The 25978-nt window shown below is 44.7% G+C and overlaps 1 protein-coding gene across 1 annotated transcript in view; it reads right to left on the bottom strand.

Annotated features, from left to right (window-relative positions):
* The window catches only part of LOC309557567 (putative methyltransferase), a 63982-nt gene that overhangs the window by 9583 nt on the left and 28421 nt on the right, over positions 1-25978 (bottom strand). The window contains exons 3-6 of the mRNA XM_082260354.1: positions 21024-21184; positions 20199-20301; positions 5243-5353; positions 674-774 (exon numbers count right to left, since the gene is read on the bottom strand). Of these exons, the coding sequence (XP_082116480.1) occupies positions 674-774; positions 5243-5353; positions 20199-20301; positions 21024-21184 (476 nt within the window). The remainder of the gene's footprint in view (positions 1-673; positions 775-5242; positions 5354-20198; positions 20302-21023; positions 21185-25978) is intronic.

Genomic DNA, 25978 nt, shown 5'->3' with positions numbered 1-25978 from the left:
TCAGTGGATTTTCTTAGCTCTCAGTTGAAAGTATATACAGAGTAGCACCATAACCCTATACATTTACCATACATAATAGACTTCCCCTTCTGGGGAAGAAGACGGGTCGGCTGCAACTCGATTACTATCCTTTATACATAAATAGGATTTATGCTCCACTGCGCGGGATATACAGTAAGCTATCTTGTTACCTATGGATATTTATCCCTGTGATTATCTTTAACACTTTGAGGATTTTTCCCACCTGTTAAACCCCAGGAGCACTGTACTATTCCACTCATTTAATCAGATTATATTATTGTAGCCCTGAACAGAAAAAAATGAATTAACTCTTTAGGCCCCTTTCACACTTGTGCGACCTGAAAGTCGCGCAACCTTGACGTGACTTGAAGCAATGCCTGTATAATCCTGAGGTCTATGGACCTCAAGTCGCATCAAAGTCAGACCAAAGTAGTGCAGGGAGTACTTTGAAGTCGCTGTGACTTGAAGTCGCACAGATATGAACAGTACTCAATGTATCATGGGGTACGACTTTGCAATCCCAAGTTGCAGGACAAGTCGCACAAGTGTGAAATTGCAAATTCCCAAGGTTCAGAACCCCTTAAAGGACCGAAGGGGCCGGTGATAAGAGATTACCACATGTCAGATGATTGATTTATAAAAGTAGTCAGACCTTCTTTTGTCGGGGTAAGGGATGGATTCATCTATTTCCTTGTATCCAGTTTTCAATAGGTTAAACTTCTCAGATATATATGGGTCCAGAATATTCATCACCTGGAAATAAGTGAAATCTTTGTCTTTACACATGGAGACAATAGAGGTCGTTTTCAATAAATTATTATTTCATGATTGACCTACATTTAAAGGGTAACTCCACTTTCATGGGGAAAAATAAACACAAATAAAGAAAAGACGTCTGAAGACGTCTAGCCAATGATGAAACGCGTTAGGTGGAACGCACGTCGTGACGTCACATGAGCTGGGAGGAACGCAAGCCGGAAGTGCCACTCTCCACGCCGTAGCTTGCATATGTGACGACGTTTTATCAGTTTTTATTCCTTTTTATCTACATTTGGACCCTGTAATGGCTTGCTTGGATATTGTGCAATAAAATTACCTGTTGAAAAAAAGTTACTGCACTATCTGGACCTTCCCCTTCTTTTTGTATACATCCATAGTTGGAGGTGAATAGTAGGAGGAGCGTTGCTATAGGAGAAGGTATTCATCTGGAGGGAACGTATCCCGGCCCTGGGGGTCACCCAAGCTCTTATGGTCCTAGTGTCGTAAGGCACATAGGACCCAAGTGATCTGGTGAGTGAGAAATTCTTCTATCTGTCACGGTGGAGCATAAGGAGTGATACCAGGGATTAAGTGGAAAACCTATCACCAAGCACTAAGCACTATTCACTGTGCACTTTATTGAATTGAACTTTCATCACTAGAAGTCACTTTTTTGCACATGAACTATATGGAAAATTTGTGAGAGTATTTACATACCTCATGCACCGTTTATGAACTTGTCATTTTCTGAAAATGCAATGCAATATTCCTGGAGCGGTTCTGTACACAGAATGTATACTGACCACACCACAGTATATGAATAGGCTAGGGTAGTATATAGACAGGCTAGGGTAGTATATGAACAGGCTAGGGTAGTATATAGACAGGCTAGGGTAATATATGAACAGGCTAGGGTAGTATATAGACAGGCTAGGGTAGTATATAAACAGACTAGGGTAGTATATAGACAGACTAGGGTAGTATATGAACAGGCTAGGGTAGTATATAGACAGGCTAGGGTAGTATATAGACAGGCTAGGGTAGTATATGAACAATTTAGGGTAGTATGTGGACAGGCTTGGGCAGTATAGGGGTGGGCCAAGGTAGTATATGGACAGGCTAGGGTAGTATATAGATAAGCTAGGGTAGTGTAGGGACAGGCTAGGGTAGTATATAGAAAGGCTAGGATGGTATATGGACAGGCTAGGGTAGTATATGAACAGGCCAGGGTAGTATATGAACAGGCCAGGGTAGTATATGGACAGGCTAGGGCAGTATAGGGGTGGGTTAGGGTAGTATAGGTGTAGGGGTGGTTTAGGGTAGTCTAGGGGCAGGCAGAGTGGCCCAGGGGGCAGTTCTCATCATGACACACAAAACTGCTGGAAAAAAATCTTGGGTGTCAATTTGCTGGGTAAATAGAAGAGAAGGAGAGGCGGCCACGGTTCAATTTGCCGCCCCTCTCAAAGTTCTGCCTGGGTCCAATGGATTTTTAATTTATCCATTGTCACTATTTAAATAGTTATTTATAGATATATCACTGCTTATTATTTATTTAATTTATTTACCTCTGACAATTTCACTACCTCTGTGCACATTATCACTTTATAATTGCACATTTATTATTTAGCACTTGCCACCTTACTAAGTGTCTTTTCACGAATATACTGCCAGATGTGGTATCTATTTACCTTTTTTCTACACATAATTTTTGGCAGTTTATCTTGCACAGAGACGCTTTACTAGTGTTTTTGTGCATGTTATGATATGGATTTATATATTTAGGTGCTATTTATTCATTTATTTATTTATTCATTTATTTATTGTCCTTCCTTGTGCTTAATCACAGTCACTCATTTACCTCCTTGAGGTATAATTATTATTTACCATCAATTTATCTATTTTGGTTTCCGACTTTCTGTGCAACTGATTGGAGATTACATCTTCTCTCCTAGGCAGCGCCATATCCCCCTCCTCTCCTTTTCTATATTCATATAACCTTTGGGTTATATTTGAGGGAAGCTGCAGCCTTTATAATTATTTTCACGGAACTTCTTCTCTTTATTATAAGGAGACCATCTTGTCTGCTGAGAAGAAATCAGTCACCACGAGGCAGGAGAAGAGATTGGACCCAGGGGAGAGGGGTTGCCTTTCAGGTCAGTCCACTGCATTGTTTCAGGCATCCACGGCCAGTTGGGGACATCCAGCCTGAGAGAGGGGGATCCCAGGTGCATATCCAGGCGCACCCGCACCGACTGCTGTGAATTGTTCTAGTGTGAGGTGACCAGTCGTGTTACCAGAAGAGCCTGCTTGTTCTAGGATATTCGTTTGGGCCTTGACCGCAGGATTAATGAGAGGGCACCTGCCCATCTGCAGGAAACAAGGACACTGCACACAGACAGAATTACTTCACTTTGCCTTCACTTGCCAGAATCTGGGTCTTATTAAAGCCCTGTAAAGCAGTCACAGTGTCTGCCTTGTTATCCGGATACTGTCAGTATACCACAGTTACACTTTGCCAAGCAGGAGTTCTAAGTGCACCAACTAAAATGGCTAGCCGGAGATACAAGGCCTCATCTTTCTTCCAAGGGACTGAAGTTACCGGTGCCATACGGGCATGCACACACATACTCAGGGCTCTGTATATGTAGTGTATGTGCAGTGTAGTCTGACTTGGGAGTTAAGCCATTAAGCACTGAATTAGGTACAGTGTTTGTAGTTGGGCCTGTGGTGTCAGGGGAGAGAGGAGAGAAGTCTGACAATAGGAGAAAGTCATTCTGCCTGGACTCATAGTGCCAATTTAAGTAGAGGCAGCCAAGCGTGTGCAAGATTACTACATTGTGGTTCATTGTTGTTTAAGTGCTTGTCTCTGCTTCTGGGGTAGTTTACGGTTGTGGAATGCCCTAGAAGCAGCCTGATATCAGTTGTAGTTCTATAGCCAATTTATTCAAGTTATTCTGTTATTATTTGTAACTTCTTCAGAGAAACCTTATAGTAAAGACATTTCTGTGTTTTATCATAACATGTGTGTTTTCATTGGTCTTTGCACTTACACTATTGCTGAGTGTGCCAGAGGGGCGGAGATTGTTCTTGGGGTTGAGAGGCAGAGTGCGGAACCCGTTTTACTTAAGTGGCTCCTGCGGGAGTGGCGCTACACATGGGGGCTCATCGGGGATATACCGTTACTCTGCAATTGTGCACCTTGCACGTGCATTTGCTCCAGAGTTTAGTAAATGAGGTGCAGCTTCACTTTCCAAAGAATACCCAATCACATGCAAGGAAAATTAAAAAAGAGAGTTTTTGCTTGCACATGATTGGATGATGGAAGTCAGCAGAGATTCCCCTGCATACTGTGCACTGAGTAATTATTTGGTGGCAACACTGGACTCTCAGAGAGTGAAAAAAAATGAATAATTTACAAATACCTCCTGATTAATGTTGTATTTAAAGCAAACATCTTAACACACAGAATTACTAAAGCCGACCAAAGTTTTTAAAGCGTAACTCCAAAAAAGTTACCCCCTGGATGATCTCTGTACATTGCAAAGATTTTAACAAACTTTGTTGCAGATTCCTACCTTTTGTTATTCTGAAGAAATCCTTGTGCATTCCTCTGTGTTCATGTGGGAAAGTGAGTCTAATGGGAGTGGTTTCATAATTATCAATCAGCTGTGCATCTGCAGAGCACTAATGACGAAAGCTGCCGGGCCTGCATGCCTTTAGATGTGTTTCTATTGGGAGTATCTCACCAAAAATGACATTTTTGTTTCAGGGGATGCCTGAAATCTGACTTTTATCTTAGTGCAGACTTCTGGGAAAATCAGTGAGCCAATCACACAAGCAGAAAATTAGGTTTCTGGAGGGTATACAATACAAATTATGTGTACAGTACACCTCCGGGTTGCCATATTGCAATAAATTTTCAGAAAATGACAGCAGCTGCAGATTGAAAAGGAAAAGTCATTTTTAATAACATTCATTTACAATATGACTTGCAATTGTATACGCTATATTATTTTCTCTGTATTGGCTATTTTTTTCCCCCCACGAAAGTGGAGTTACCCTTTAAAATCAGATCACACAAGGTACCAACATATACTATATTCATGCTGAAGGGCCCCGGAACCCCCAGGAGATAATAATGCGCATGAGGGCTACCAGCACTCCCCCCAGTACAATGCACTGCCGCTTTCTGACCAATGGGAAGATAAGTATTGTACATGGAGTGGGAGGGGCATAGTTCTGACTTTGGAATCAGTCATTATTTGCATATTGAGCATCCAAGACTTGAAAGCCCCCAGGAGTGCTCAGCACAGTGAATAAAGGGGAGTGCAGGGGCCCATTTCCAAATTCGTACATCTGACTTTTTATCATGCCAGGATTACTTATCACTCACAAGGACAAAAGCGATATCTCAGACAAGGCCGTATGTAAGACAAGGATAACACAAAGATTCAGTACTGACCTCTGCAAAGACCTCAGTCATCTGTTCTGAGCGGTCCTTGTAGTGAAATTCCATATTTTGGAGGTAGGAAAAAAAAGCAAGGCAGCCTCCTGGCTTTAAGATCCGATCCACCTGAAATGATGACATCTACATTAAATATATCAGCAAAAGTGTTCCCCTTCACTGAACAGATGAAATACTGATTTTATAAAAAAAAACAAATAATATATATTCTAGCATATAGAGTTCAGTGATTTGGGGAATATAATATATAGCACAGTGTATAGAGTGTAGATGTTTGGTGTATGTAATATAAAGCACAGTGTATAGAGTGTAGAAGTTCAGTGTATGTAATATATAGCACAGTGTATAGAGTGTAGCAGTTCAGTATATGTAATATATAGCACAGTGTACAGAGTGCAGACGTTTGGTGTATGTAATATAAAGCACAGTGTATAGAGTGCAGAGGTTTGGTGTATGTAATATATTGCACAGTGTATAGAGTGCAGACATTTGTTGTATGTAATATATAGCACTGGGTATAGAGTGTAGCAGTTCAGTGTATATTATATATGGCAGCGGTCCCAACTTTTTTGGCACCAGGGACTGATTTCACACCAGCCAACTTTCCCAGGGAGCGGGGGGGGGGGTTTGATTGAGGGGTTTTTGAAAAGGAGCTATTCATGGAGTCTGTCCTCATCACCCTCTTCACAGTTCCCCTTCACATCACAGCCCCCCTTTACATTACAGTGCCCATTTACATTACTATATGTAACGGGGGCTGCTCTGTAAAGGAGGCTCTGTAATATAAAGGGGTGGCTGTGGACGTAGTATACATGGATTTTGCAAAAGCGTTTGACACAGTTCCCCACACACGGCTAATGGGTAAGGTAAAGTCTTCTGGCTTGGAAAGATCAGTTTGTAAATGGATTGCAAATTGGCTAAAAGAAAGAATTCAGAGTAGTGGTTAATGATTCTTACTCTGAATGGTCTAAGGTTATCAGTGGTGTACCCCAAGGTTCAGTGTTGGGACCCTTAATTTTAATACCTTTATAAATGATATAGGGTCTGGGATTAAAAGTACCATTTCAGTCTTTACAGATGACACCAAGCTTTGCAGTGGAATAACTTCTTCACAGGATGTCTCCAACTTATTGACTGACCTCAATGCACTGTTTCATTGGGCAACTATGTGGTAAATGAGGTTTAATGTTGATAAATGTAAAGTTATGCACTTGGGGGCTAAGAATATGCATGCATCATACATACTAGGTGGAGTAGAACTAGGGGAATCCATAGTGGAGAAGGATTTGGGTGTTCTGGTAGATCATAAGTTTAAAATAGCATGCAATGCCAAGCTGGGGGTTCAAAACCAAGCAAGGTATTTTCTTGTATTAGGAGAGGTATAAATTCCATAGAGAGAGATATAATTTTGCCCCTGTACAAATCATTAGTAAGATCTGGAATATGCAGTTCAGTTTTGGGCACCAGTTCTCAAAAAGGATATCTGGGAACTGGAGAAAGTGCAGAGAAGGGCAACCAAACTGATAAGAGGCATGGGGGATTCCGCTATGAGGAAATATTGGAGGAACTGAATTTATTCTCTCTTGAGAAAAGGAGATTGAGGGGGGGATATGATCAACATGTATAAATAAATAAGGGGTCCATATAGTGAACTTGGTGTTGAGTTTATTCACTTTAAGGTCACCACAGAGGACAAGGGGGCACTCTTTACCTCTAGATAAAAAGAGATTTTGTCTCTAAATACAGAAAGGTATCTTCACTGTAAGAGCTGTCAAAATGTGGAATAGACTCCCTCCAGAGGTGGTTCTGGCCAGCTCAGTAGATTGCTTTAAAAATGGGCTGGATTCTTTGGGAATATCCTATTGCCTGTTGGGGTATCAGGAAGGAATTGTTTCCCCTGCTGTAGCAAATTGGATCATGCTTTGCTGGGGGTTTTTCACCTTCCTCTGGATCAACTGCGGGTATAGGATTGTGTATATACTATTGTATGGTTGTTTTCTTTACTGTTTTTTGTTTTTTTATTGGTTGAGCCTGATGGACTTGTGTCTTTTTTCAACCTGACTAACTATGTAACTATGTAAAGGGGACTGCACTGTAAAGAGGGCACTGTGATATAAAGGGGGGCTGTGATGTGAAGGGGGCTCTGTAATATAAAGGGTGGCGGTGATGTAAAGGGTACTGCATTGTAAAGGGGGCACTGTGATATAAAGGGGTGTAAGAATATTTAATAATATCTCGCGCCCGTCCTTCATTATGTCAGAATATTTATACTGCTCTCAATATAACAGTGTCTATTTATGGTTAATAAGCAAAGATCTGTGCGGTAGGAGAATCTCCACTTATTTCCACAAATCAATATGTAGTGAATTCTTTTTAATTGATTAATTTCTTTTTAAAAGCATATACCAATCTTAGTACAGTCTACAGTATGGAATATATAAAAATATTTATTCACAAGACATGTATTCACAATCAATGATCAAACAAGAAGTGACACAAAAAGATAACTCTACATAAAATACTAACTTCAAGCAATTAATGCAATGTGATGTTTAGCTCAATAATGAAAGTGAAACTGAAACAAAGTGAAAGCAAAACGAAAGCAAGATTACCATTTCTCCAGGTACAGCATAAACCATAGGTAGGTGTTCTATATAAACAGACCACAATTATCTGTGAAATTGCATAGCCGAAAGTCACTTCACTGCAGATGAAGCGAGAATAAGCCATGCAAAACGGAAGACTAAATTTGCAATAATGCGCTAAATCTGATATTAATAAAAATGTATAAAAACAAAAATCAGCTATTTAGAGAAAAACCTACTATGGTTTATACGGTTGGGATTGTAATCTTATTATCCTTAAATATGCAATATAAAACATATAAGGAAGGAAATAAACAATATTGAATAAAATCAAATAACATAGCAAGGAATATTTACCACACTTAAGATGGCTGCTAGCTTCAAATGGTCATTACCAAAGTCCTAAGATGGATGCCTTTCTTAAGATGGTGGACAGTGAGGGAGGAGTTTCGTTTGGCGTCCCTCAAAGTTTCAGATGAATGATGGAGCAAGATGGAGTATGTCTGGATGAGTATATCGAGGGATGTAGTAGTGTGTGTGTGTGATGTATGTGTATTGTATGTTGGGCAATGTAATGTGTTCTCTCTCATCTCTGGGTTCTTCCTTTTATATGGTTTGAACAAAGGGCTATTAAAATTACCATAAGTTAAACCCAGAGGGATGAAACATTATCCCTATTGGTTGGGATATTCTATACCTTAACTGGTGAGGTCATAGACACACCTCTCCTAATAATTAACCCAATACTTTGTATAATAAAGTTAAAGGATGATTTCTCCATATTCAAGATTAACTATAAAACACAACATGAAAACTTGTCCATACTCTCAGTACATACATAAATGTCCATCTAATCTCCATCATTCACCCTGGCAAGTAATGCCATTTCAATAATTATATTTTTAATACAATATAATATTTTTATATTGGAAATATCTGAATTATCCCAAGACTGCATTTTATTAGTGTGTCCAAAGGGAGCAGTATTGTACCATTCATTAGATTTGGTGTTTAGGAACAATTATAACATATTCTTATCTGATTACCTTATTGACCTCTTGCCAGTGAAAGTCCATTAATTATTTGAATTCTGACATAACTGTCAGACATTGCGTCTGGTTTGTAGTATTTATGATACCTAAAACACTTAAACACAAACTTCTCTGAAATGAGGTAATTAATTACCAGATACACATTATCTTACACTTAAAAGAAACGTATTCTAACATATATATATATATATATATATATATATATACACACACACATACACACATATATATGTATATATATAACATCATATATATATTCCACCATATCAACAATAGAATACAACTTAACTGTTGATATACAGTTTACACATAATATAAGGTATCTTTAACATTTATATTTCAAATGAACTTAATGAATACACTATTGTTAAATACAGACAGACTAACGTCTGTCTAAAATCAGTGACTAGTATGGTGTCTCGCTAATTGACCCTTATCTGATGAGATGTCAATGTATTACCTTATTTATGACAAAAGGAATACAAAGACCTCTGTTGAAATTATAAGACCCTATTGTAAGAAAAATTTTGTTTAACAAGTACATATGAACTTTCCTTCACCTCCACCAAACAAGATGGAAGCTACACTGTTCAGAATCTTATAAGACTGAATATACATGGCATTTTAAATCCTTTTTTTTTATTATTATTTAATCACCCCCAATAATCCCGACAGGGGGGCTGTGATGTAAAGGGAGATCTGTATTATAAAGGGGGCTGTGATGTAAAGGGGACTGCACTGTAAAGGGGGCACTGTGATGTAAAGGGGGCACGGTGATATAAAAGGTACTGCACTGTAACCTTCACCTCTACAGTGTATTCCCCTTTTTATTACACAGCCCCTAGCAATCACAGCCTCCTCCATCACAGTGCCCCTGCAGTCTGCCCCCCCACCCCTTTTTCTATCCTCTCTAACATCATACATCCCCATTGTAATGTCTGCACAGGGATCGGATTCTTCTTCTTGCTCAGAAATCCTCAATCTGCACACAAATCCAAGAAGCCATCTGTGCTGGAAGTGTAAAAAAGGCCGTTCACATTTTTTGTTCCTGCCCACTACTACAGCCATTCTGGAAGGAGGTCGGACAGATCACTCAGACACTCAGAAATTTACAGACTTTAGTGTTCCCGGTTGCCCAGCATTCTTCCTTCTGCAGCATTCTTCAATACTTCTCATGATATACAAAAAATCAGTTCCTCCCCACCTCCTAAATGATGCAAATGCTGCAAAGGCCTGCAACCTGAAATGGTCCTCTCCTGTCTCCCCGGCCACCTGATGATGTCATTTTATCAGCAGGGCAGGGGGCTGGAGGATCTCTCCATTCTGATCTGCAACTCACTCCCACCCCTGCCCTGCTGATTGGATGACATCATCAGGTGGGCAGGGAGCTGGGAGAGGACAAACAGGCATGGCCACACAGCAGGCGGTGAGGAGCGACTGTGACCTGTGAAAGCCCTGTGCAGGCCACGGTCACCGCTCATCTCCTGCAGGTTGTCCTGATCACCAACAGGCTGCGGACCGGTTGGAGACCCCTGATATAAGGGGTAAAGAGTGTAGCAGTTTGGTGTATGCAATGTATAGCACAGGGTATAGAGTGTAGCAGTTCGCTGCATGTAATATATAGCACAGTGTATAGAGTAGTGATTAACAAATATTGGTTTTTCGTTGCCGATACTGATACCGATATTTTGGTCAATGCATATCGGTATCGGCCGACATTGGCCGATATTTTCGTACATTTAAAAATGTTTATTTTTTATTTTTATCGCTTGACAGGTACTTTTGTGGAGGGATCTGGGGGTCTAAAAGACCCCAAACCCCTCCCCTGCACTTAAAAGCATTCAAAACGTTTGGCTGTTTTGAATGCTGTCATTTTTTTAAATCTGGTGCCGAGTATCTGGAAGTGATGTCATGACACTTCCGGGTTTTTACATGGAGACCCGATCAGAGCCGAATGCAGCTTTCATCGGGTCTTCTCTCTTCGGCGGGCGTGCAGGTAGGATGCCCGGGTCTCCCGGTGGGACAGGAGACCCGGGCGAGCCGCAGAAGGCGGTGGGAGGGGGGGGGACTTCGGCTATGGTTGGTCGGTACTGGGGTGATGCCTCTAGCTGCAGGCACTTTCCTGCAATATCGGTAACCTCAGGGGCCGATTCCGATATATCTGGGAAAGTGCAGATCGGCCCTCGATATATCAGCTTTGCCGATAATCAGTCGATCACTAGTATAGAGTGTAGCATTTCAGTGTATGTAATAAATAGCACAGGGTATAGAGTCTAGCAGTTCAGTGTATGTAATAAATAGCACAGGGTATAGAGTCTAGCATTTCAGTGTATGCAACATATAACACAGGGTATAGAGTCTAGCAGTTCAGTGTATGTAATGTATAGCACAGGGTATAGAGTCTAGCAGTTCAGTGTATAGCACAGGGTATAGAGTGTAGCGTTTCAGTGTATGTAATGTATAGCACTGTGCATAGAGTGCAGCAGTTAAGAATATGCAATGTGTAGCACCCTCCAAGCTAGGTGCTAGGGAGAGAGTACAGTTTGAGCTCTGTCTGCTTACTAGAGGGGCTGCAGGTAAATCTATATATCCATTCAGTCTGGAGAGTGTTTCACACTGGACCAATAGGGAGGCATGTTGGACAGTGTGAGCAAACCTGATGAATGGGTGGGCGCATAGGCTTTGATACAGTCCTGATGATTGGCAGAGGGCAGGTCGCCTCGGTGCATGCTGGTATAGCACCCTACAAGTAGGTGCTAGGTAAATGTATAGTGGGCCTTGTCTGCCTAACAGCAGGGCCAGGATTTCTCTAGTTAGGGTGTCATGGGTTCCAGATGTGTTTGCTGAAGGGGAAGTCTCCCCACTGGCTCCTGTGAGAGGCTTCTCATAGGATGGTGGAAGAAGCCCAATCAGGGGACACATTCAAGCTTGTAACTACCCCAGAAGGCAGATTGTGCCGCAAAGGATTCTGGGAGTGGGTATAAGTTTGGGGGAAGTGCATGACACAGGGTCTTTGGCAGGAGCAGAGTCCCAGGAGGGAGAGAACGGCTGTCTCTCCTCCTGTCTGATGAAGAGGATGTCTCGGGGTGTTGCCTGGGAATCCAGAGAGTGCTGAGTTGAGCTGAGGGGATCCAATGTGCCGAGAACCTGCGGAGAGAGAGAGGGGTCCAGTCCCAGGAAAGCCTACACAGGTCTTGAGTACTGAGGATTGCCCCTGGGGGTCTGCCTAGAGTCAGAGGGGACCACTCCGGAAGAGGTTCTGGGATCCAGTGTCAGCTAGCTGAGGAAAGGGGGTACCTAGGTTGAGGACCCTGAAGTTACAAAGAGGGTACATAGTCAGTGGACCCTGAAGAGTTAGAGAGGAAAGGGGCGCCTGCAGTTGGGCCCTGGATTGTACAGAGTGTCAGTTGAGAGGTGCAGCCATACAGGAGTCTACGTCAAACTACCTCAAGCCAGTGCAAGACTGGGGGGAGTAGCCAGTGACTTTGTGGTACCGTAGTGTCAGTAGTTCTATGATTCACAGTCCTGGATCTTCTGGACTTAAAGTCGAGGATTCAGCACTTCTATCAAGTTAAGGTGTGTTCTGAAAGTCAGTGAGCGTTGGCTAGCGTCGGCTGGCGTCAAGGCATCGTTAACAGACATTTTTCCTGGATAAAATCCCAAGTGTATTTAGTTGAGCCTAAAGGAGTATACCACCCATTCCCTTCTCCCATCCCCTTTATCTACAATAAAACCACAAAACAAAGATGCCGGAGTTGTCAGTGTCTCAGTCTTCACACCCAGGGCCGCAGCTCACATGGGCTGGAGAGGAAACCGGTAACAATGGCAGACCAACATCAGGCCCCAGGCCTGGAAACACTGCTACACTGGGATACTGTATAAAAAGGCAGGAGCACATGTGCTCGGGGTCTTTCGTTGGAGAGTGGAGTCCTGGAGGGAGGAGGCGGCTGCCTCCTCCTCTGTAGAGGTGCCATGCGGTCGCAGGAGGTCGTCCGGAGGACCAGAGGAGCGGTTGAGAGGAGCTGAACCCAGAGGTCCAGGCAAGCTGACTGAGAGGGGAGACACTGGAGACCCTGTTGCTGCAGTATTGTGAGTACAGGAACTTGTGTAAAGTGGCCTGACCTGAGGGGGGCCACCCCTGCTCATAGGATAGTCAGTGGATGAGTGTCAAGAGGATGCTAGGGAGAGTATCCTGAAGATAAGATAAGATATTGTTCACCAAGTCGCTCTGAGAGAAAGCAAGAGACTTAAACTCATAGATCTAAAGTGGCTGGATGAATTAACAGCCTGGCTGTTCTATATCTACAAGTGGAATAGTGAAGATAGAAGTCCTCAGATGTTGTGAATAGTTAAATTGGAGTATCACACTATCCCCTTCTCCTATCCCCATTACAAAATAAACAATAAAAAAAACAATACCCCTGGACTGTTTATTGAAGTGAAGAGCCAAGAGAAATGTAAGAATTGCATTTGCTTATAACGTGTGTTGGTAACTAGGGGAGCCCACAGAGTTAGTATTCAGCAGTCCCTACAGGGCCAGTTTTACATTTGGGGGTGTTGTCTGGGATGTACCCCTGGGTTACAGCAATGGTTGCTACTGGCAATAGCCGAGTAGTCGCACCAACTGATGCCATGTCTTTCCAAGTAATGTGCTGGAGTGTCAGTATAGAAAGTAATGTCTGCTCTACAGTGATCAGTGAGAGTGTGTTGATAAGTCATGATCACAGCAGTGGTTGCTATGGGCAGCGAACATACATTTACCAAAGAAACAGTATGTTTTCCCAAGTAAAATGCTGGAGAGTTGATGGAGAAGGAATGCGCTGTATTGTACAGGAGAAATGTGTCTGCCTTACAGTAATCGGTGCAAGTGCTTTCAAGTGTTGATGGAGAAAGCAGTGACCAGGGATCAGTGCGTCAGGGGTCATGTCTGTACATGTACTGTGAAGAAAAGTGTTGGCCGTGCAGTTAATGACAGCGGGACAATTTTCACTGGCAGTACAGAGATCAAGTTGGAATATAAAGGAAAAAGTGCAACTTAGGCCCGAGTACAGATTGAAGAAGCAGATGTGTGTGTGTCGGTGAACACAGTCTGCAAAGCAGTGCCATTTATGCTGACTGAGCTGAGTTGTAGCAGCAGCGAAGGGGTTACTGCACCGTGCGGGAAAGTGCGCACTAAAGAGATCTGCCTTGCAGGAGGAGCCACCACCAGAGAGTCAGCTAGTCTGGAGTCGTGGGCGGAGTAGAAGCCCATGAGCTGACAATCTGAGTGGAGGAAGAGAGCTGAGACATCACTTCCCCATCGGGTGTAGCTGAGGAGCAGACACAAGTGTGGAGGAGCAAGATGGCGGAAGCCGGAGTGAGTTGGAGCGCAGAGGCTATCCCACCTGTTGGCGGAGTACCTGAGGAGCAGGTGGAATGACCAAACTCGACCCTGTAGGACACAGGAGTTTAATTGGTGCCCAGAGGGAGGCTGGCTTTGTGCAGCGGAAAGGACAAGGAGCATCTCAGGCTGGTATGTAGTTGATGCCTGAATGTGTCCACGCAGCTGTGGGCGTGGAGTCAGTGTGGGCACTGCGGTGATATGCTGATCCAGGCGGTGCAGAGTGATTGTCGGCCCAGAAGACTGAGTGTGAGCTGGGAGACAGGAGTCACTTGAGAGTTCCTGGCACCTACGACAGGGATCCCTGTGGGCAGAGGAAGAAGAGTGTTGAGATGCACACACATTGTGCAGGCTGAGTCGAGGCCACAAGAAGGGCCAGTAATCCCTGCTGAGGCAGAAAACACTGCTCCTAAAGTGGCAGAGGGGAATCAATGGGCTCCTGAGAGGAAGGCTTCCAGTGTATCCAGTGAGGAAGAGGCTGGAGCCATTGACATAGGGTCATCCCGCTTCCAATGTCAGTTTGGGTCCCTGGAAGAGGGCATCGATGTGTGGAAGTCCGAGGAAGAGACTGAATGGGACTGGGGAACAGAGAGGGGGAACAGAGAGGAGGAGCAGCTCTGCAAGTCCTAGTTCACTCAATGATGGGACCGAGGGGACTGTCGTTCGTGTGCAATGTGCCAGGAACTTGGGGTTCTATGAGGCCTATGCCACAAGGGTCCAGTGGCGGCTGGTGCTCAAAATTTTTGGGGGGGCGCAAAAAGAAAAATGTAATAGGTATTGCTTCGCGCCAAAAAACGCAGTAAAAAATTGCGTGACTTTGAAGTCATGGTACAGGCATGGCACAGGTGATGGTATAGGAGATGGTATAGGCATGGCACAGATATGGTATAGGCATGGCACAGATATGGTATAGGCATGGCACAGATATGGTATAGGCAGGGCACAGGTCATGGTACAGGAGATGGTATATGCCCCCTTTCAATGCAGAGACCAGCGTACGTGCCCCCTTCAATGCAATGAACACTGTGCTGTGCCCCCTTCAATGCAATGAACACTGTGCTGTGCCCCCTTCAATGCAATGAACACTGTGCTGTGACCCCTTCAATGCAATAAACACTGTGCCGTTCTCCCTTCAATGCAATAAACACTGTGCTGTTCCCCCTTCAATGCAATAAACACTGTGCTGTGACCCCTTCAATGCAATAAACACTGTGCTGTGCCCCCTTCAATGCAATAAACACTGTGCTGTGCCCCCTTCAATGCAATAAACACTGTGCTGTGACCCCTTCAATGCAATAAACACTGTGCTGTGACCCCTTCAATGCAATAAACACTGTGCTGTGCCCCCTTCAATGCAATAAACACTGTGCTGTGCCCCCTTCAATGCAATGAATACTGTGCTGTGCCCCCTTCAATGTAATGAACACTTTGCTGTGCCCCCACAATGCAGAGTTCAGCGTGCGTGCCCCCTTCAATGCAACTGTGCTGTGCCCCCTTCAATGCAATGAACACTGTTCCGTGCCCTCATCAATGCAGAGTTCAGCGTGCGTGCCCCTTTCAATGCAGAGCGCCACAGCATTGTCCCCAATCACTGCAGAGTGCCACAGCATTGTCCCCAATCACTGCAGAGCGCCACAGCATTGTCCCCAATCACTGCAGAGAGCCACAGCATTGTCCCCAATGATTGCAGAGTGCAACAGCATTGTACCCCAATGATTGCAGAGCGCCACAGCATTGTACCCCAATGATTGCAGAGTGCCACAGCATTGTACCCCAATGATTGCAGAGCGCCACAGCATTGTCCCCCAATGATTGCAGAGTGCCACAGCATTGTACCCCAATGATTGCAGAGTGCCCACAGCATTGTACCCCAATGATTGCAGAGTGCCACAGCATTGTACCATAATGATTGCAGAGTGCCCACAGCATTGTACCCCAATGATTGCAGAGTGCCACAGAATTGTACCCCAATGATTGCAGAGTGCCACAGAATTGTACCCCAATAATTGCAGAGTGCCACAGCATTGTACCCCAATGATTGCAGAGTGCCACAGAATTGTACCCCAATGATTGCAGAGTGCCACAGCATTGTACCCCAATGATTGCAGAGTGCCCACAGCATTGTACCCCAATGATTGCAGAGTGCCACAGAATTGTACCCCAATGATTGCAGAGTGCCACAGCATTGTACCCCAATGATTGCAGAGTGCCCACAGCCTCGTACCCCAATGATTGCAGAGTGCCCACAGCATTGTCCCCCAATCAATGCAGAGACCAGCGTGCGTGCTCCCTTCAATTTAATGCACTTACCTGGCGGCGGCGGGTTCTCCCCTCCTCGATCCAGTTCGTCCTCTTCTGCGGCGGCGGCAAGGTGAGCGGCTTCTCCCTCGTCCTCCGAGCGGCGGTGACGGTGAGTGACTGACGCACACACCGGCACTGCCCCCATTGTGACATCAGCGATCGGATGTCCTGGATGATGTCTCCAGCCTGGACCAATCACAGCCAGGATATCACGAAGGTGGGGGTGGCCAATCGCTCTTTCCTGCGCACAGGTTACGCCCCCAGAAGGCAGCCAATCGGCGCCTTTCTGGGTCGTAAACCCCACCCCCCCCCCCTTTAGCCACCACATAGGCCGGCAAACCGATTTTTTTTTTCTAGAACTTTATTGTTCTTTTTTGTCATTTTTTTGTCATTTTTTTAAGGGGCGGCGCCCTGGCGCCCCCTATGCACGGGCCGCCACTGCAAGGGTCCCAGATTTATCCCTTCCTTGCACCTTCACCCAGGCCCAGGATCAGAATGAAGCCTATGCTAGTCTCATCAAGAGGGAGGGACTCTATACGCCCCACCTGGGAGAGGAGACAGACAGAGACTTATCAAGGTTCTCTCGATGCCAGCGCCTGAGAAGAAGAAGGTGGCCCTAGAATATGGGTATGACTACCCCTACGCTCCTCAGGAGATTATGGAGGAGATAGAGACCAAGAGAGAGGGATGGTGTGATGAAGCAGTTTGGGATTTTCTTTACAACTCCAAACCATATCTCAACTGGAAGAGGCCTGAGTTCTGGGACACCTTTCTATCTGTTATGGCATATACCGTGTGGAGGTTCACCACCCAAATGGAACAGGCCAGGTTTGGGCTGTTCCAATTCAGGACCATGCGGGAAAAACTATCTGGAAAACTATCCTCATCCTGATTACTATTGTTGAGGATGTAGAGTCAGTATTCTTATCAGGAGAGCTGATTCGTTAAGAGGCTAGTTAGCCTGAGAGTTGTTATGTTAAGTAAAAGGAGCTAGAGTGCCTGAAGAGGTTTTACTGAGTTCAAAAATGTTGTTAGGGCCGGAACCCCAATTTCCAAATTCCCTTTCCCTTCTATCCTTGCAAGAGGAGTTGGGGATTCAACAAAACAACTACCACCGTGCAGTTTCTATGTGGAAGAGGGCCGACCCTCTAACATACAAAGACTTCCTATTCAAAGAACTTTAGTAGACAATTAGCTTTGTGTTACAGCTTGCTACAAGAAGCCATGTCTACTGGATACTCTGTCAAGATCTCCTGGGCCAACGGGCCAGGATCACAAAATGTGTTAGAGACATTCTGCAGGGAACTTGGGCCAGTGGGCCAGGGTGGCTGAAGGATGAAAGAGAATGCCTTACAAAGATACTTTGCTCAAAGTATACTTTGTGAAGATCCTGTTGGGCCAGTGGGCTGGTTGAAAGAAATTTGTGTGAATTGCTACCTTGGGAAAAGGAGGTAGTGGCTCTTTGTCTCTTTAGAGAAGGGGATGCCAGAGTGAAGGATCCCTCAAAGAGCTTTGCAGAAACTCACAAGTTAGACAAGTTTGCTCAGGCTCCAGCAAAATAGCTTATCACTAGAAGAAGATGTGTTGCCTCAGTGTTACAGAAGGAGAGGACACTGTGAACACCAGCCAGGTGGACTCCACATTTCTTCATTCTGAACTTGTGGGTCTGACTATAATAGGAGAGAGAGTCAGTCCCCTGGTGTCTGACAGGAACTGTGCCTATTATTTAGTAAAAAATATGATTCTCGGTAGGAATCAATGGTGAAGCATTAGTCAATTTGGCAGGATCTGTTTGTTGTCTATTACAAGTACACAACAGAACGTCAAGTCAAGCTTGCCCTTAGGGGGCATGGAGTGATCAAGATCTCTATGGAAATGTCACAGTTAGAGATAATGTTGGTGAGAAGGTCGCCTCTGAGGAGAGGACAGTCTCACCGTGAATAAGTAATAATGTACATCATGTGCTTAACTTTCATTTCCTTTGCAGGCTTGTTTGGGACTTCCGGTTTTGGATAGGCCCTCCACTGCTCAATGTAAACTTCTATACAATGTAGATATTTTATTTAGTTAGCTATATAGGGTAATGTCTTAACCTGTCAAGCAGATTTTTGTTTTGCGGGGGGGTGCATTGGTCTAAATGCACCTGATATATGTACATAAAAGTGTGAATATTTGTACAGCAGAGACATTTTTCCACATAATTTAGTGTATTCACTGGCCACATATGGGGTATGCCCCATGGCCCTATACATATGTTACTTCCCTTTTTCCCTTTTTCCAAGTTTGTGGGATACTCCGTAAAATGTTTGTACAAATAATTTTTGTAGGGGCGGCTGCCCAGAGCCAGTAAGGACATGGCTTATTTTTGGCGGGGGGGGGGGGGGGGTGAGTGTAGCACCCTCCTAGGTAGATGCTAGTGAGAGAGTATAGTTTTGAGCTCTGTCTGCTTTCCAGAGGGGCTGCAGGTAAATGAGAGCAGGATCGGTTAGTGCGGTCTGCTCATTGTGCTCTGTTTGCGATTCATTCAGTCTGGAGAGTGTTTCACGCTGGCATGTTGGACATTTGGAGGAAACCTGATGAATGGGTGCATAGGCTTTGATACAGTCCTGATGATTGGCAGAGGGCAAGTCGCCTCAGTGCATGCTGGGATACTGTATAAGAAGGCAGGAGCGCAAGTGCTCGGGGTCTTTCGTTGGAGACGCCATGCGGTCCCAGGAGGTCATCCGGAGGACCAGAGGAGTGGTTGAGAGGAGCTGAACCCAGAGGTCCAGGGAAGCTGACTGAGAGGGGAGACACTGGAGACCCTGTTGCTGCAGTATCATGAGTACAGGAACTTGTGTCAAGGGGCCTGATATGAGGGGGGCCACCCCTGCCTATAGGATAGTCAGTGGACACGTGTCAGCAGAAAGAGGATGCTAGGGAGAGTATCCTGAAGATAAGATAAGATATTGTTCACCAAGTCATCTTGAGAGAAAGCAAGAGACTTAAACCCATTCATCTAAAGTGGCAGGATGAATTAACAGACTGGCTGTTCCATATCTATAAGTGGAATAGTGAAGATAGAAGTCTCTTCTCCTATCCCCATTACAAAACAAAAAAAAAAAAAAAAAAACAATACCCCTGGACTGTTTATTGAAGTGAAGAGTCAAGAGGAATGTAAGAATTGCAATTGCTTATAACCGTGTATTGGTAACCAGGAGAGCCCGCAGAGTTAATATTCAGCAGTCCCTACGGGGCCAGTGCTACAAATATATAGCACTATAGTGTACAGAGTGCAGCTCTTCATTCGTTTTGTATGTTCAATGATCCCAACCAACATAATTGCTTAAAAGCAACCCGTATCTTCCTTCACCACCTGTATACCAGTATTTTCAGTGTGTGCTGTCAATGTATTAAACAGCAGTGGAGCAGAGGCTTTTGGTGTGCAGCCTGTCTTAATGAAATTTTAGTTTGGTGTATGTATTGCACACAGAATGCATAAATTGTACAGCTGTCTTCCGTATTCAACATGCAGCACATTGCTCAGGATTATGTTACCATGCAGCACAGTGTACAGAATGCAGCAGTCAGGTTATGTAACGTACAGCATATTTTATTAGGTGTTCAATGAAACAAGAACACTCATTTGTTTTTACCTCTTTTAGAAACGGCCCAATGTTAAGCCAATGGACAGCAGCGCTCCCTGTTAGTAGATCCACAGAGGCGTCACCAACCGGCATATCTTCAGCTGGACAGACACTGCAGAAATGATAGGTTAGACTTTAAGTAGTGACACCATCTGGTTGGATTGAAAGCCCAACCCTGGGCGCTGTGCTTCTGACTTTTCTGCCTCATCCATGCCCAGATGACACAAAACCACCCAATGAGTCCTTCACCCAACATGCTCCAGTCACATCCACCCTGTTTACATTGGAATGAATGTGTACCAGGCCAATGCAGCAGCCAGTAAGCCACCAACAATGTCACATGTACAGTAGCTGTACAGGTAAACGTCCTCCCTAGGAGTTCCTCCCTAGTGGTGAACTGTGTTTATTACACACTAGAAGGGCTACATTTATTTATTTTTTACAAATGTAAACAAACAAAAAAACAGTATGCCCCCCCCCATTCCCCAACAATATAATTTAGGAATACCCACCAATTACCCCAACATCCTCCAACAATTTCATTTAGGTATACTCACCGATCATCCCCAACATCCTCTAACAATTTCCTTTAGGAATACCCACCGATCACCCCCAACAAAGCCCTTTAGAAATACCCACCACTGACCCTAACATCCCCCAACAAGGTCCTTTAGAAATACCCACCATTGACCCTAACATCCCCCAGCAATGTCCTTTAGGAATACCCACCAGTTACCGCAGCACTATGGAACACTTTGCATGGTAAACTTTCTTTAGCCCAAAGAGGTCTGTCTATATCAGCAAAGGAGCTGATATGGTTGGGTGTGTCCCCACCTGTATGTGACATTGAGTGACTCTGTGGCTTTCTTGGCCTCCTCTATCTGAGCCTCACTGATGTCGATTCCGAGAACTTTCTTGAAGTACGGAGAGAGAATTTTTGTGTTCTGCCCCGATCCACAGCAAACGTCCACAGCAAAACCATACGGTTTGTGTAACTAGGAAGACAAAAACATCTTCAAAATACATCACAAGGACACCAGTGTTATTTTCAGTGTAACCTCTAGCTGCCCACGTCATGCATATGTGTGGCTGCAAAGAGGGTGGGCTTTAAAGCCCTCACACTGCACATAGGAGTCCATGAAAAGCCAAGATTTCTGTGCTGAGAGCGCGCTCACTGCATGCCCACAGCACAGTCATAGCCATAGCATAGCCAGCTCTCCATCTCTAGTCCCCAGTGGAAGCTGGTGGGACAGGCTTCCAATCATGTATCCACTGTGAAAGCAAATCACATTGGTCATGTGATTACGAACTCTGGCCCCCCTCCATAAAGACCCAGGGCCGGCCTTAGGTGTTCAGGCGCCCTGTGCGAGCTAATCCTGTGGGCCCCCCCCCCCCCCCCCCGCATGCATTTTCTTGCACTTTAAAGTATTTGACTTTTTTTTTATGATCACTAATAACTTAGCCCCCCTTACATCAGAGACCCCCCACACAAAGTCCCCCTTAATTTAGAGCCCCCTTACATCAGAGGGCCCACACACAGAGCCCCCCTCACATCAGAGATCCCACACAAAGCCCCGCTCACATCAGAGACCCCCCACACAGAGCCCCCTCACATCAGAGACCCCCCCACACACACACAAAGCCCCCCTTACATCAGAGACCCCCTTACATCAGAGCCCCCCCCACACAGAGCCCCCACACAAAGCCCCTTTACATCAGAGCCCCCCACATCAGAGAGCCCCCCTTACATCAGAGACCCCCTACACACAGAGCCCCCCACATCAGAGAGCCCCCCTTACATCAGACCCCCCACACAGAGCCCCCCTTACGAAGTCCCCCTCACACAGAGCCCCCCACATCAGAGACAGCCCCCCACATCAGAGAGCCCCCCTCACACAGAGCCCCCCACATCAGAGACCCCACTTACATTTTCTAAAGGAGACCTCACTTACCTCACGCTGTCTGCAATCTGCAGCATTTTTTTTCTTTAAACTTCCCGCCCACACATCCCCGGGAGTGTGGGTGGGGTGGGAGGAGGAGGAGAAGGGCGGGGCGAGGAGGAGCTGACGATCCCTGGAGGGAGGAGGGATCTGTCACCGTGGATCGGAGGCTGAGCTGTGTGTGATACATAGCTCACCTCAGACTGTCTGCAGCAGTAGGTGAGGTGACTGAGGCACAGCCGCACAGCGGGAGGCAAGCGGCGGCCTCGGCCTGTGTTACCCCTGTCCAGGCCGCGGTCGCCTCTTACCTCCCGCTGTGTGGCCTGAATTGCCTGATCTTCTGTGAGCTGTGATGGCCGCACGGCGCCCTTGTTGCCCATGGCGCCCTGTGCGGCCGCACCGCTCGCACACCCCAAAGGCCGGTGTAACGTGAGAATTACCTACCCTGTGAGAATTACCTACCCCTCGTCACTTCCGGCCAGAAGCATCGGAGCAGCGCAGCAGTGCGCATGCTCAGAGCCCCGGATACCTAATGGCAGAACAGAGGAGCTTACTAGTGCGCATGCGCACTAGTATAAAACGATCACGGTGTACCGTGAAAAAAACCTACCGACGCAGCGCTTACCTAAAACAGCTGTGCTGACATACGAGTCATCCCCGCTCCTGTCCCGGTCACTTCCCTGCTCTCGGCAAGTAAATATAAAAGCGGCTTTCGGCTCAGTGATTTATGTTTTCATACAGCCGCCGCCGCTTTTATATTTACTATCCGAGAGCAGGGAAGTGACCGGGACAGGAGCGGAGATCACTCGTATTTCAGCACAGCTGTTTTAATGTACCCGCTGCATTACATACAGTGCGGAGTACCGGAAGTGACGAGGGGTAGGTTTTTCTCACGGGTAGGTAATTCTCACGGAACACCGGCCCTGTAAAGACCCATTTAAAGAGATACCGAAGCTTGGTGGGAAGGGGTTACATTTATAATGTCATAAAATTATATGATATATATTAAAACCAACAAGTTAGTGAAAAGAAATAGTCAATAGAAAATATTGACCATAATTTGCCCCAAGATTAGTAGCGCTAAAATTTAATCATCCAACAGGATGTAAAGATGAAAGCATAAGAAGTTCACTTAGAAGTCCACCATGTGATCAAATACTAGTGATGAGGAAATGACACAGCTATGTAGTCTGGAAGTTTGTCAAGCTGTTATAGATAAGTTGGGGGCAAATTATGATCAATATTTCCAATTGACTATTTCTTTTCCCTAACTTGTTGGTTTTAATAGTTAATATGTGATAGTGGCATCTATTGGTTTTATTTAATAGAGTTACCAGTGGCGCCGGGTGTGATTTTATATTTTCTGTTTTATCACTAATTTATAATGATATGATATCATTTTTATTTGGTTGAAAATTATAACAACTAATTTCATTTATTTCTTTCTATTGTCACCAAACACTTTACCTTTGTCATGACTTAAAACGGACCTTCACTTAAAAGTGAAAGTCTTCTTCTCATCCTCTTCCTCACTCCCTACTCTCCCAGAATTGTTTTTTTTTCTGGGAGTGGGTACCATTTTCTGACAGGCCTAGGTGAGAACTATGCAACTTGGCATCACACATCCCAGGAGACCGTGGGACCAGCTTTACAACGCCGTCTCTCACATGCGCAGTCAGGACCCGGCTGTGATTTCTTAAGGAAGTCAGTCGGCTCCCAACTTCAAGTTGGTGGCATCAGGGTCCCGCAACTGTGAGAACTGGCTGTGGGAGGAAAGTGCTGGACTCCAGGGACTGGTAAATATCTTGATCGTGCTACACACTCAATAAAAAAAAAAGTATCATTGTACACAGGGCGTGTGTAGCACATCCAGTCTCTGCCCTGATTCTGGTACCCCCTTCCCCCAGTATACAGCAAATGTTGGCTTTTATTAACCAAAGCCAGGATTACAGTATACTCAGAGGAGGTGTCAGCAGCTCTAGCTGTCAAAAAAAGCAGTCTAAATCAGTATTTATAAATAACACTGCTCAGATGTTGCCATGTTACATGAAGCTGTTTTATTATAATGTGCTGTTTCTTTAATGCTCATATTAAGTTTGTCTCTTGTGCTGCTCCGTTGTAACGCTCATGCGTTTTTTGTTAGTGAATGGATTTGCAGCTGCAGAATTGTTACACTCAGTAGTCGTGTAGAGATTCTGTTGAACAACATATTCAACTCTCAGGACTTCATCACCGTGCACAGCCTGGTTATGCAATATACATACACTCTATATGATGTTCCTGGAGTGATAGAATATATGATAGTATAGAGGTGAGAGACAGGCGATAGTATGGTGAGCACTCAGTAATAGTATTCAAGAGAGTGGTAGGTGATGGTAGTATGCAGATAGGTTCTAACAATCACGTATAGAAGATAGAGTAACCCAGTGCAAAGATAGTTGATGGTAGTCCCAAGAGCTCACAATCTATGCAGATGATAGGAGTAGCTTAGATAGAGATAGTCTTGATATATGCAGTAGATGATAGTGAAGTAAAGTTAGTAAGGGATCCCCTGTGGGGTACTTATCACTAGATAGTTGGCAGTAGCAAAGTCCAGTAGTAAGGAGTGATCTGGTAGCGAGATACGGGATCCGTAGCGAGGTTCCGGTTCAGTTCAGGTAAAGGGTATAGCTGGAAGCTCCGGCAGCACAAGACAAGGTAAGCATCAAGGCACATTGAACGAACACATGTGAGTGAAAGCCGGTGGTTTAAATAGCTGTTCAGTCCGGCGCCTCATGATGATGTCAGCACTCTTAAAGGGAAACACACCTAATGTGCTTCATCTACCTAGGTAGATGGAACGCACCCGGAAATGATGTGATAGGAAGGCACTGAGAGTGCCAGGATCTTACATCCGTAGTTCTCCTTGCTGGAGGTTTACCCCTCCCCTTTTTTCTCTATCAGCCATTTCTGCTGTAAAACTCAATGTGATAAGTACTATCTCCTAACCTGTATGGAAGAATCCTTCTTTTACCTGTTGTAACTGCACATTCTACGGATCATACGACGAATAAACATCCCCAGATCTTCTTACATGTGAGTTGTGACTGAGTAACCTATCTGGGAAGGTGATTTGGTATGGATAATCTCATCAGGGCAATGAGCTCCATGTGCTCCTGAAAATCACATTCATAGCCTTTGCAGCCGGTCCAGAATAGTAAAAGAACGTATCCAGCAGCTTTTACAGAGATTGCTGTGTCACAGGACGGATCATAGTTAAGTGTAACTGTGTGTATTGTATGAGAAGTCTGCATACAACCCCAGCACAGCTTGTTACAGCTCCACACAGTATACAGACCATAGGCGTGCGCAGCCTATTGCATTAGGGTGTGCACCCCAAAGCTCAAACACGCATGCGTGTATATATATATATATATATATATATATATATATATATATACTGTATATATATATATATATATATATATATATATATATACTGTATATATATATATATATATATATATATATATATATACATACACACACACACTTTGTACACATACACACACACTATATATATATATATATATATATATATATATATACATATACATACACACTTGTCAAAAGTATTGGGACGCCTGCCTTTACACACACATGAACTTTAATGGCATCCCAGTCTTAGTCCCTAGGGTTCAATATTGAGTTGACCCACCCTTTGCAATTATGCCAGCATCAACTCTTCTGGGAAGGTTGTCCACAAGGTTTAGGAGTGTGTCTATGGGAACGTTTGACCATTCTTCCAGAAGCAAATTAGTGACGTCAGGCACAGATGTTGGACGAGAAGGTCTGGCGCGCAGTCTTTGC

Source organism: Pelophylax lessonae (assembly GCF_965119305.1).
Source record: "Pelophylax lessonae genome assembly, chromosome: 6".
NCBI lineage: Eukaryota > Metazoa > Chordata > Amphibia > Anura > Ranidae > Pelophylax > Pelophylax lessonae.
This window is presented reverse-complemented; position numbering and strand designations above follow the sequence as displayed.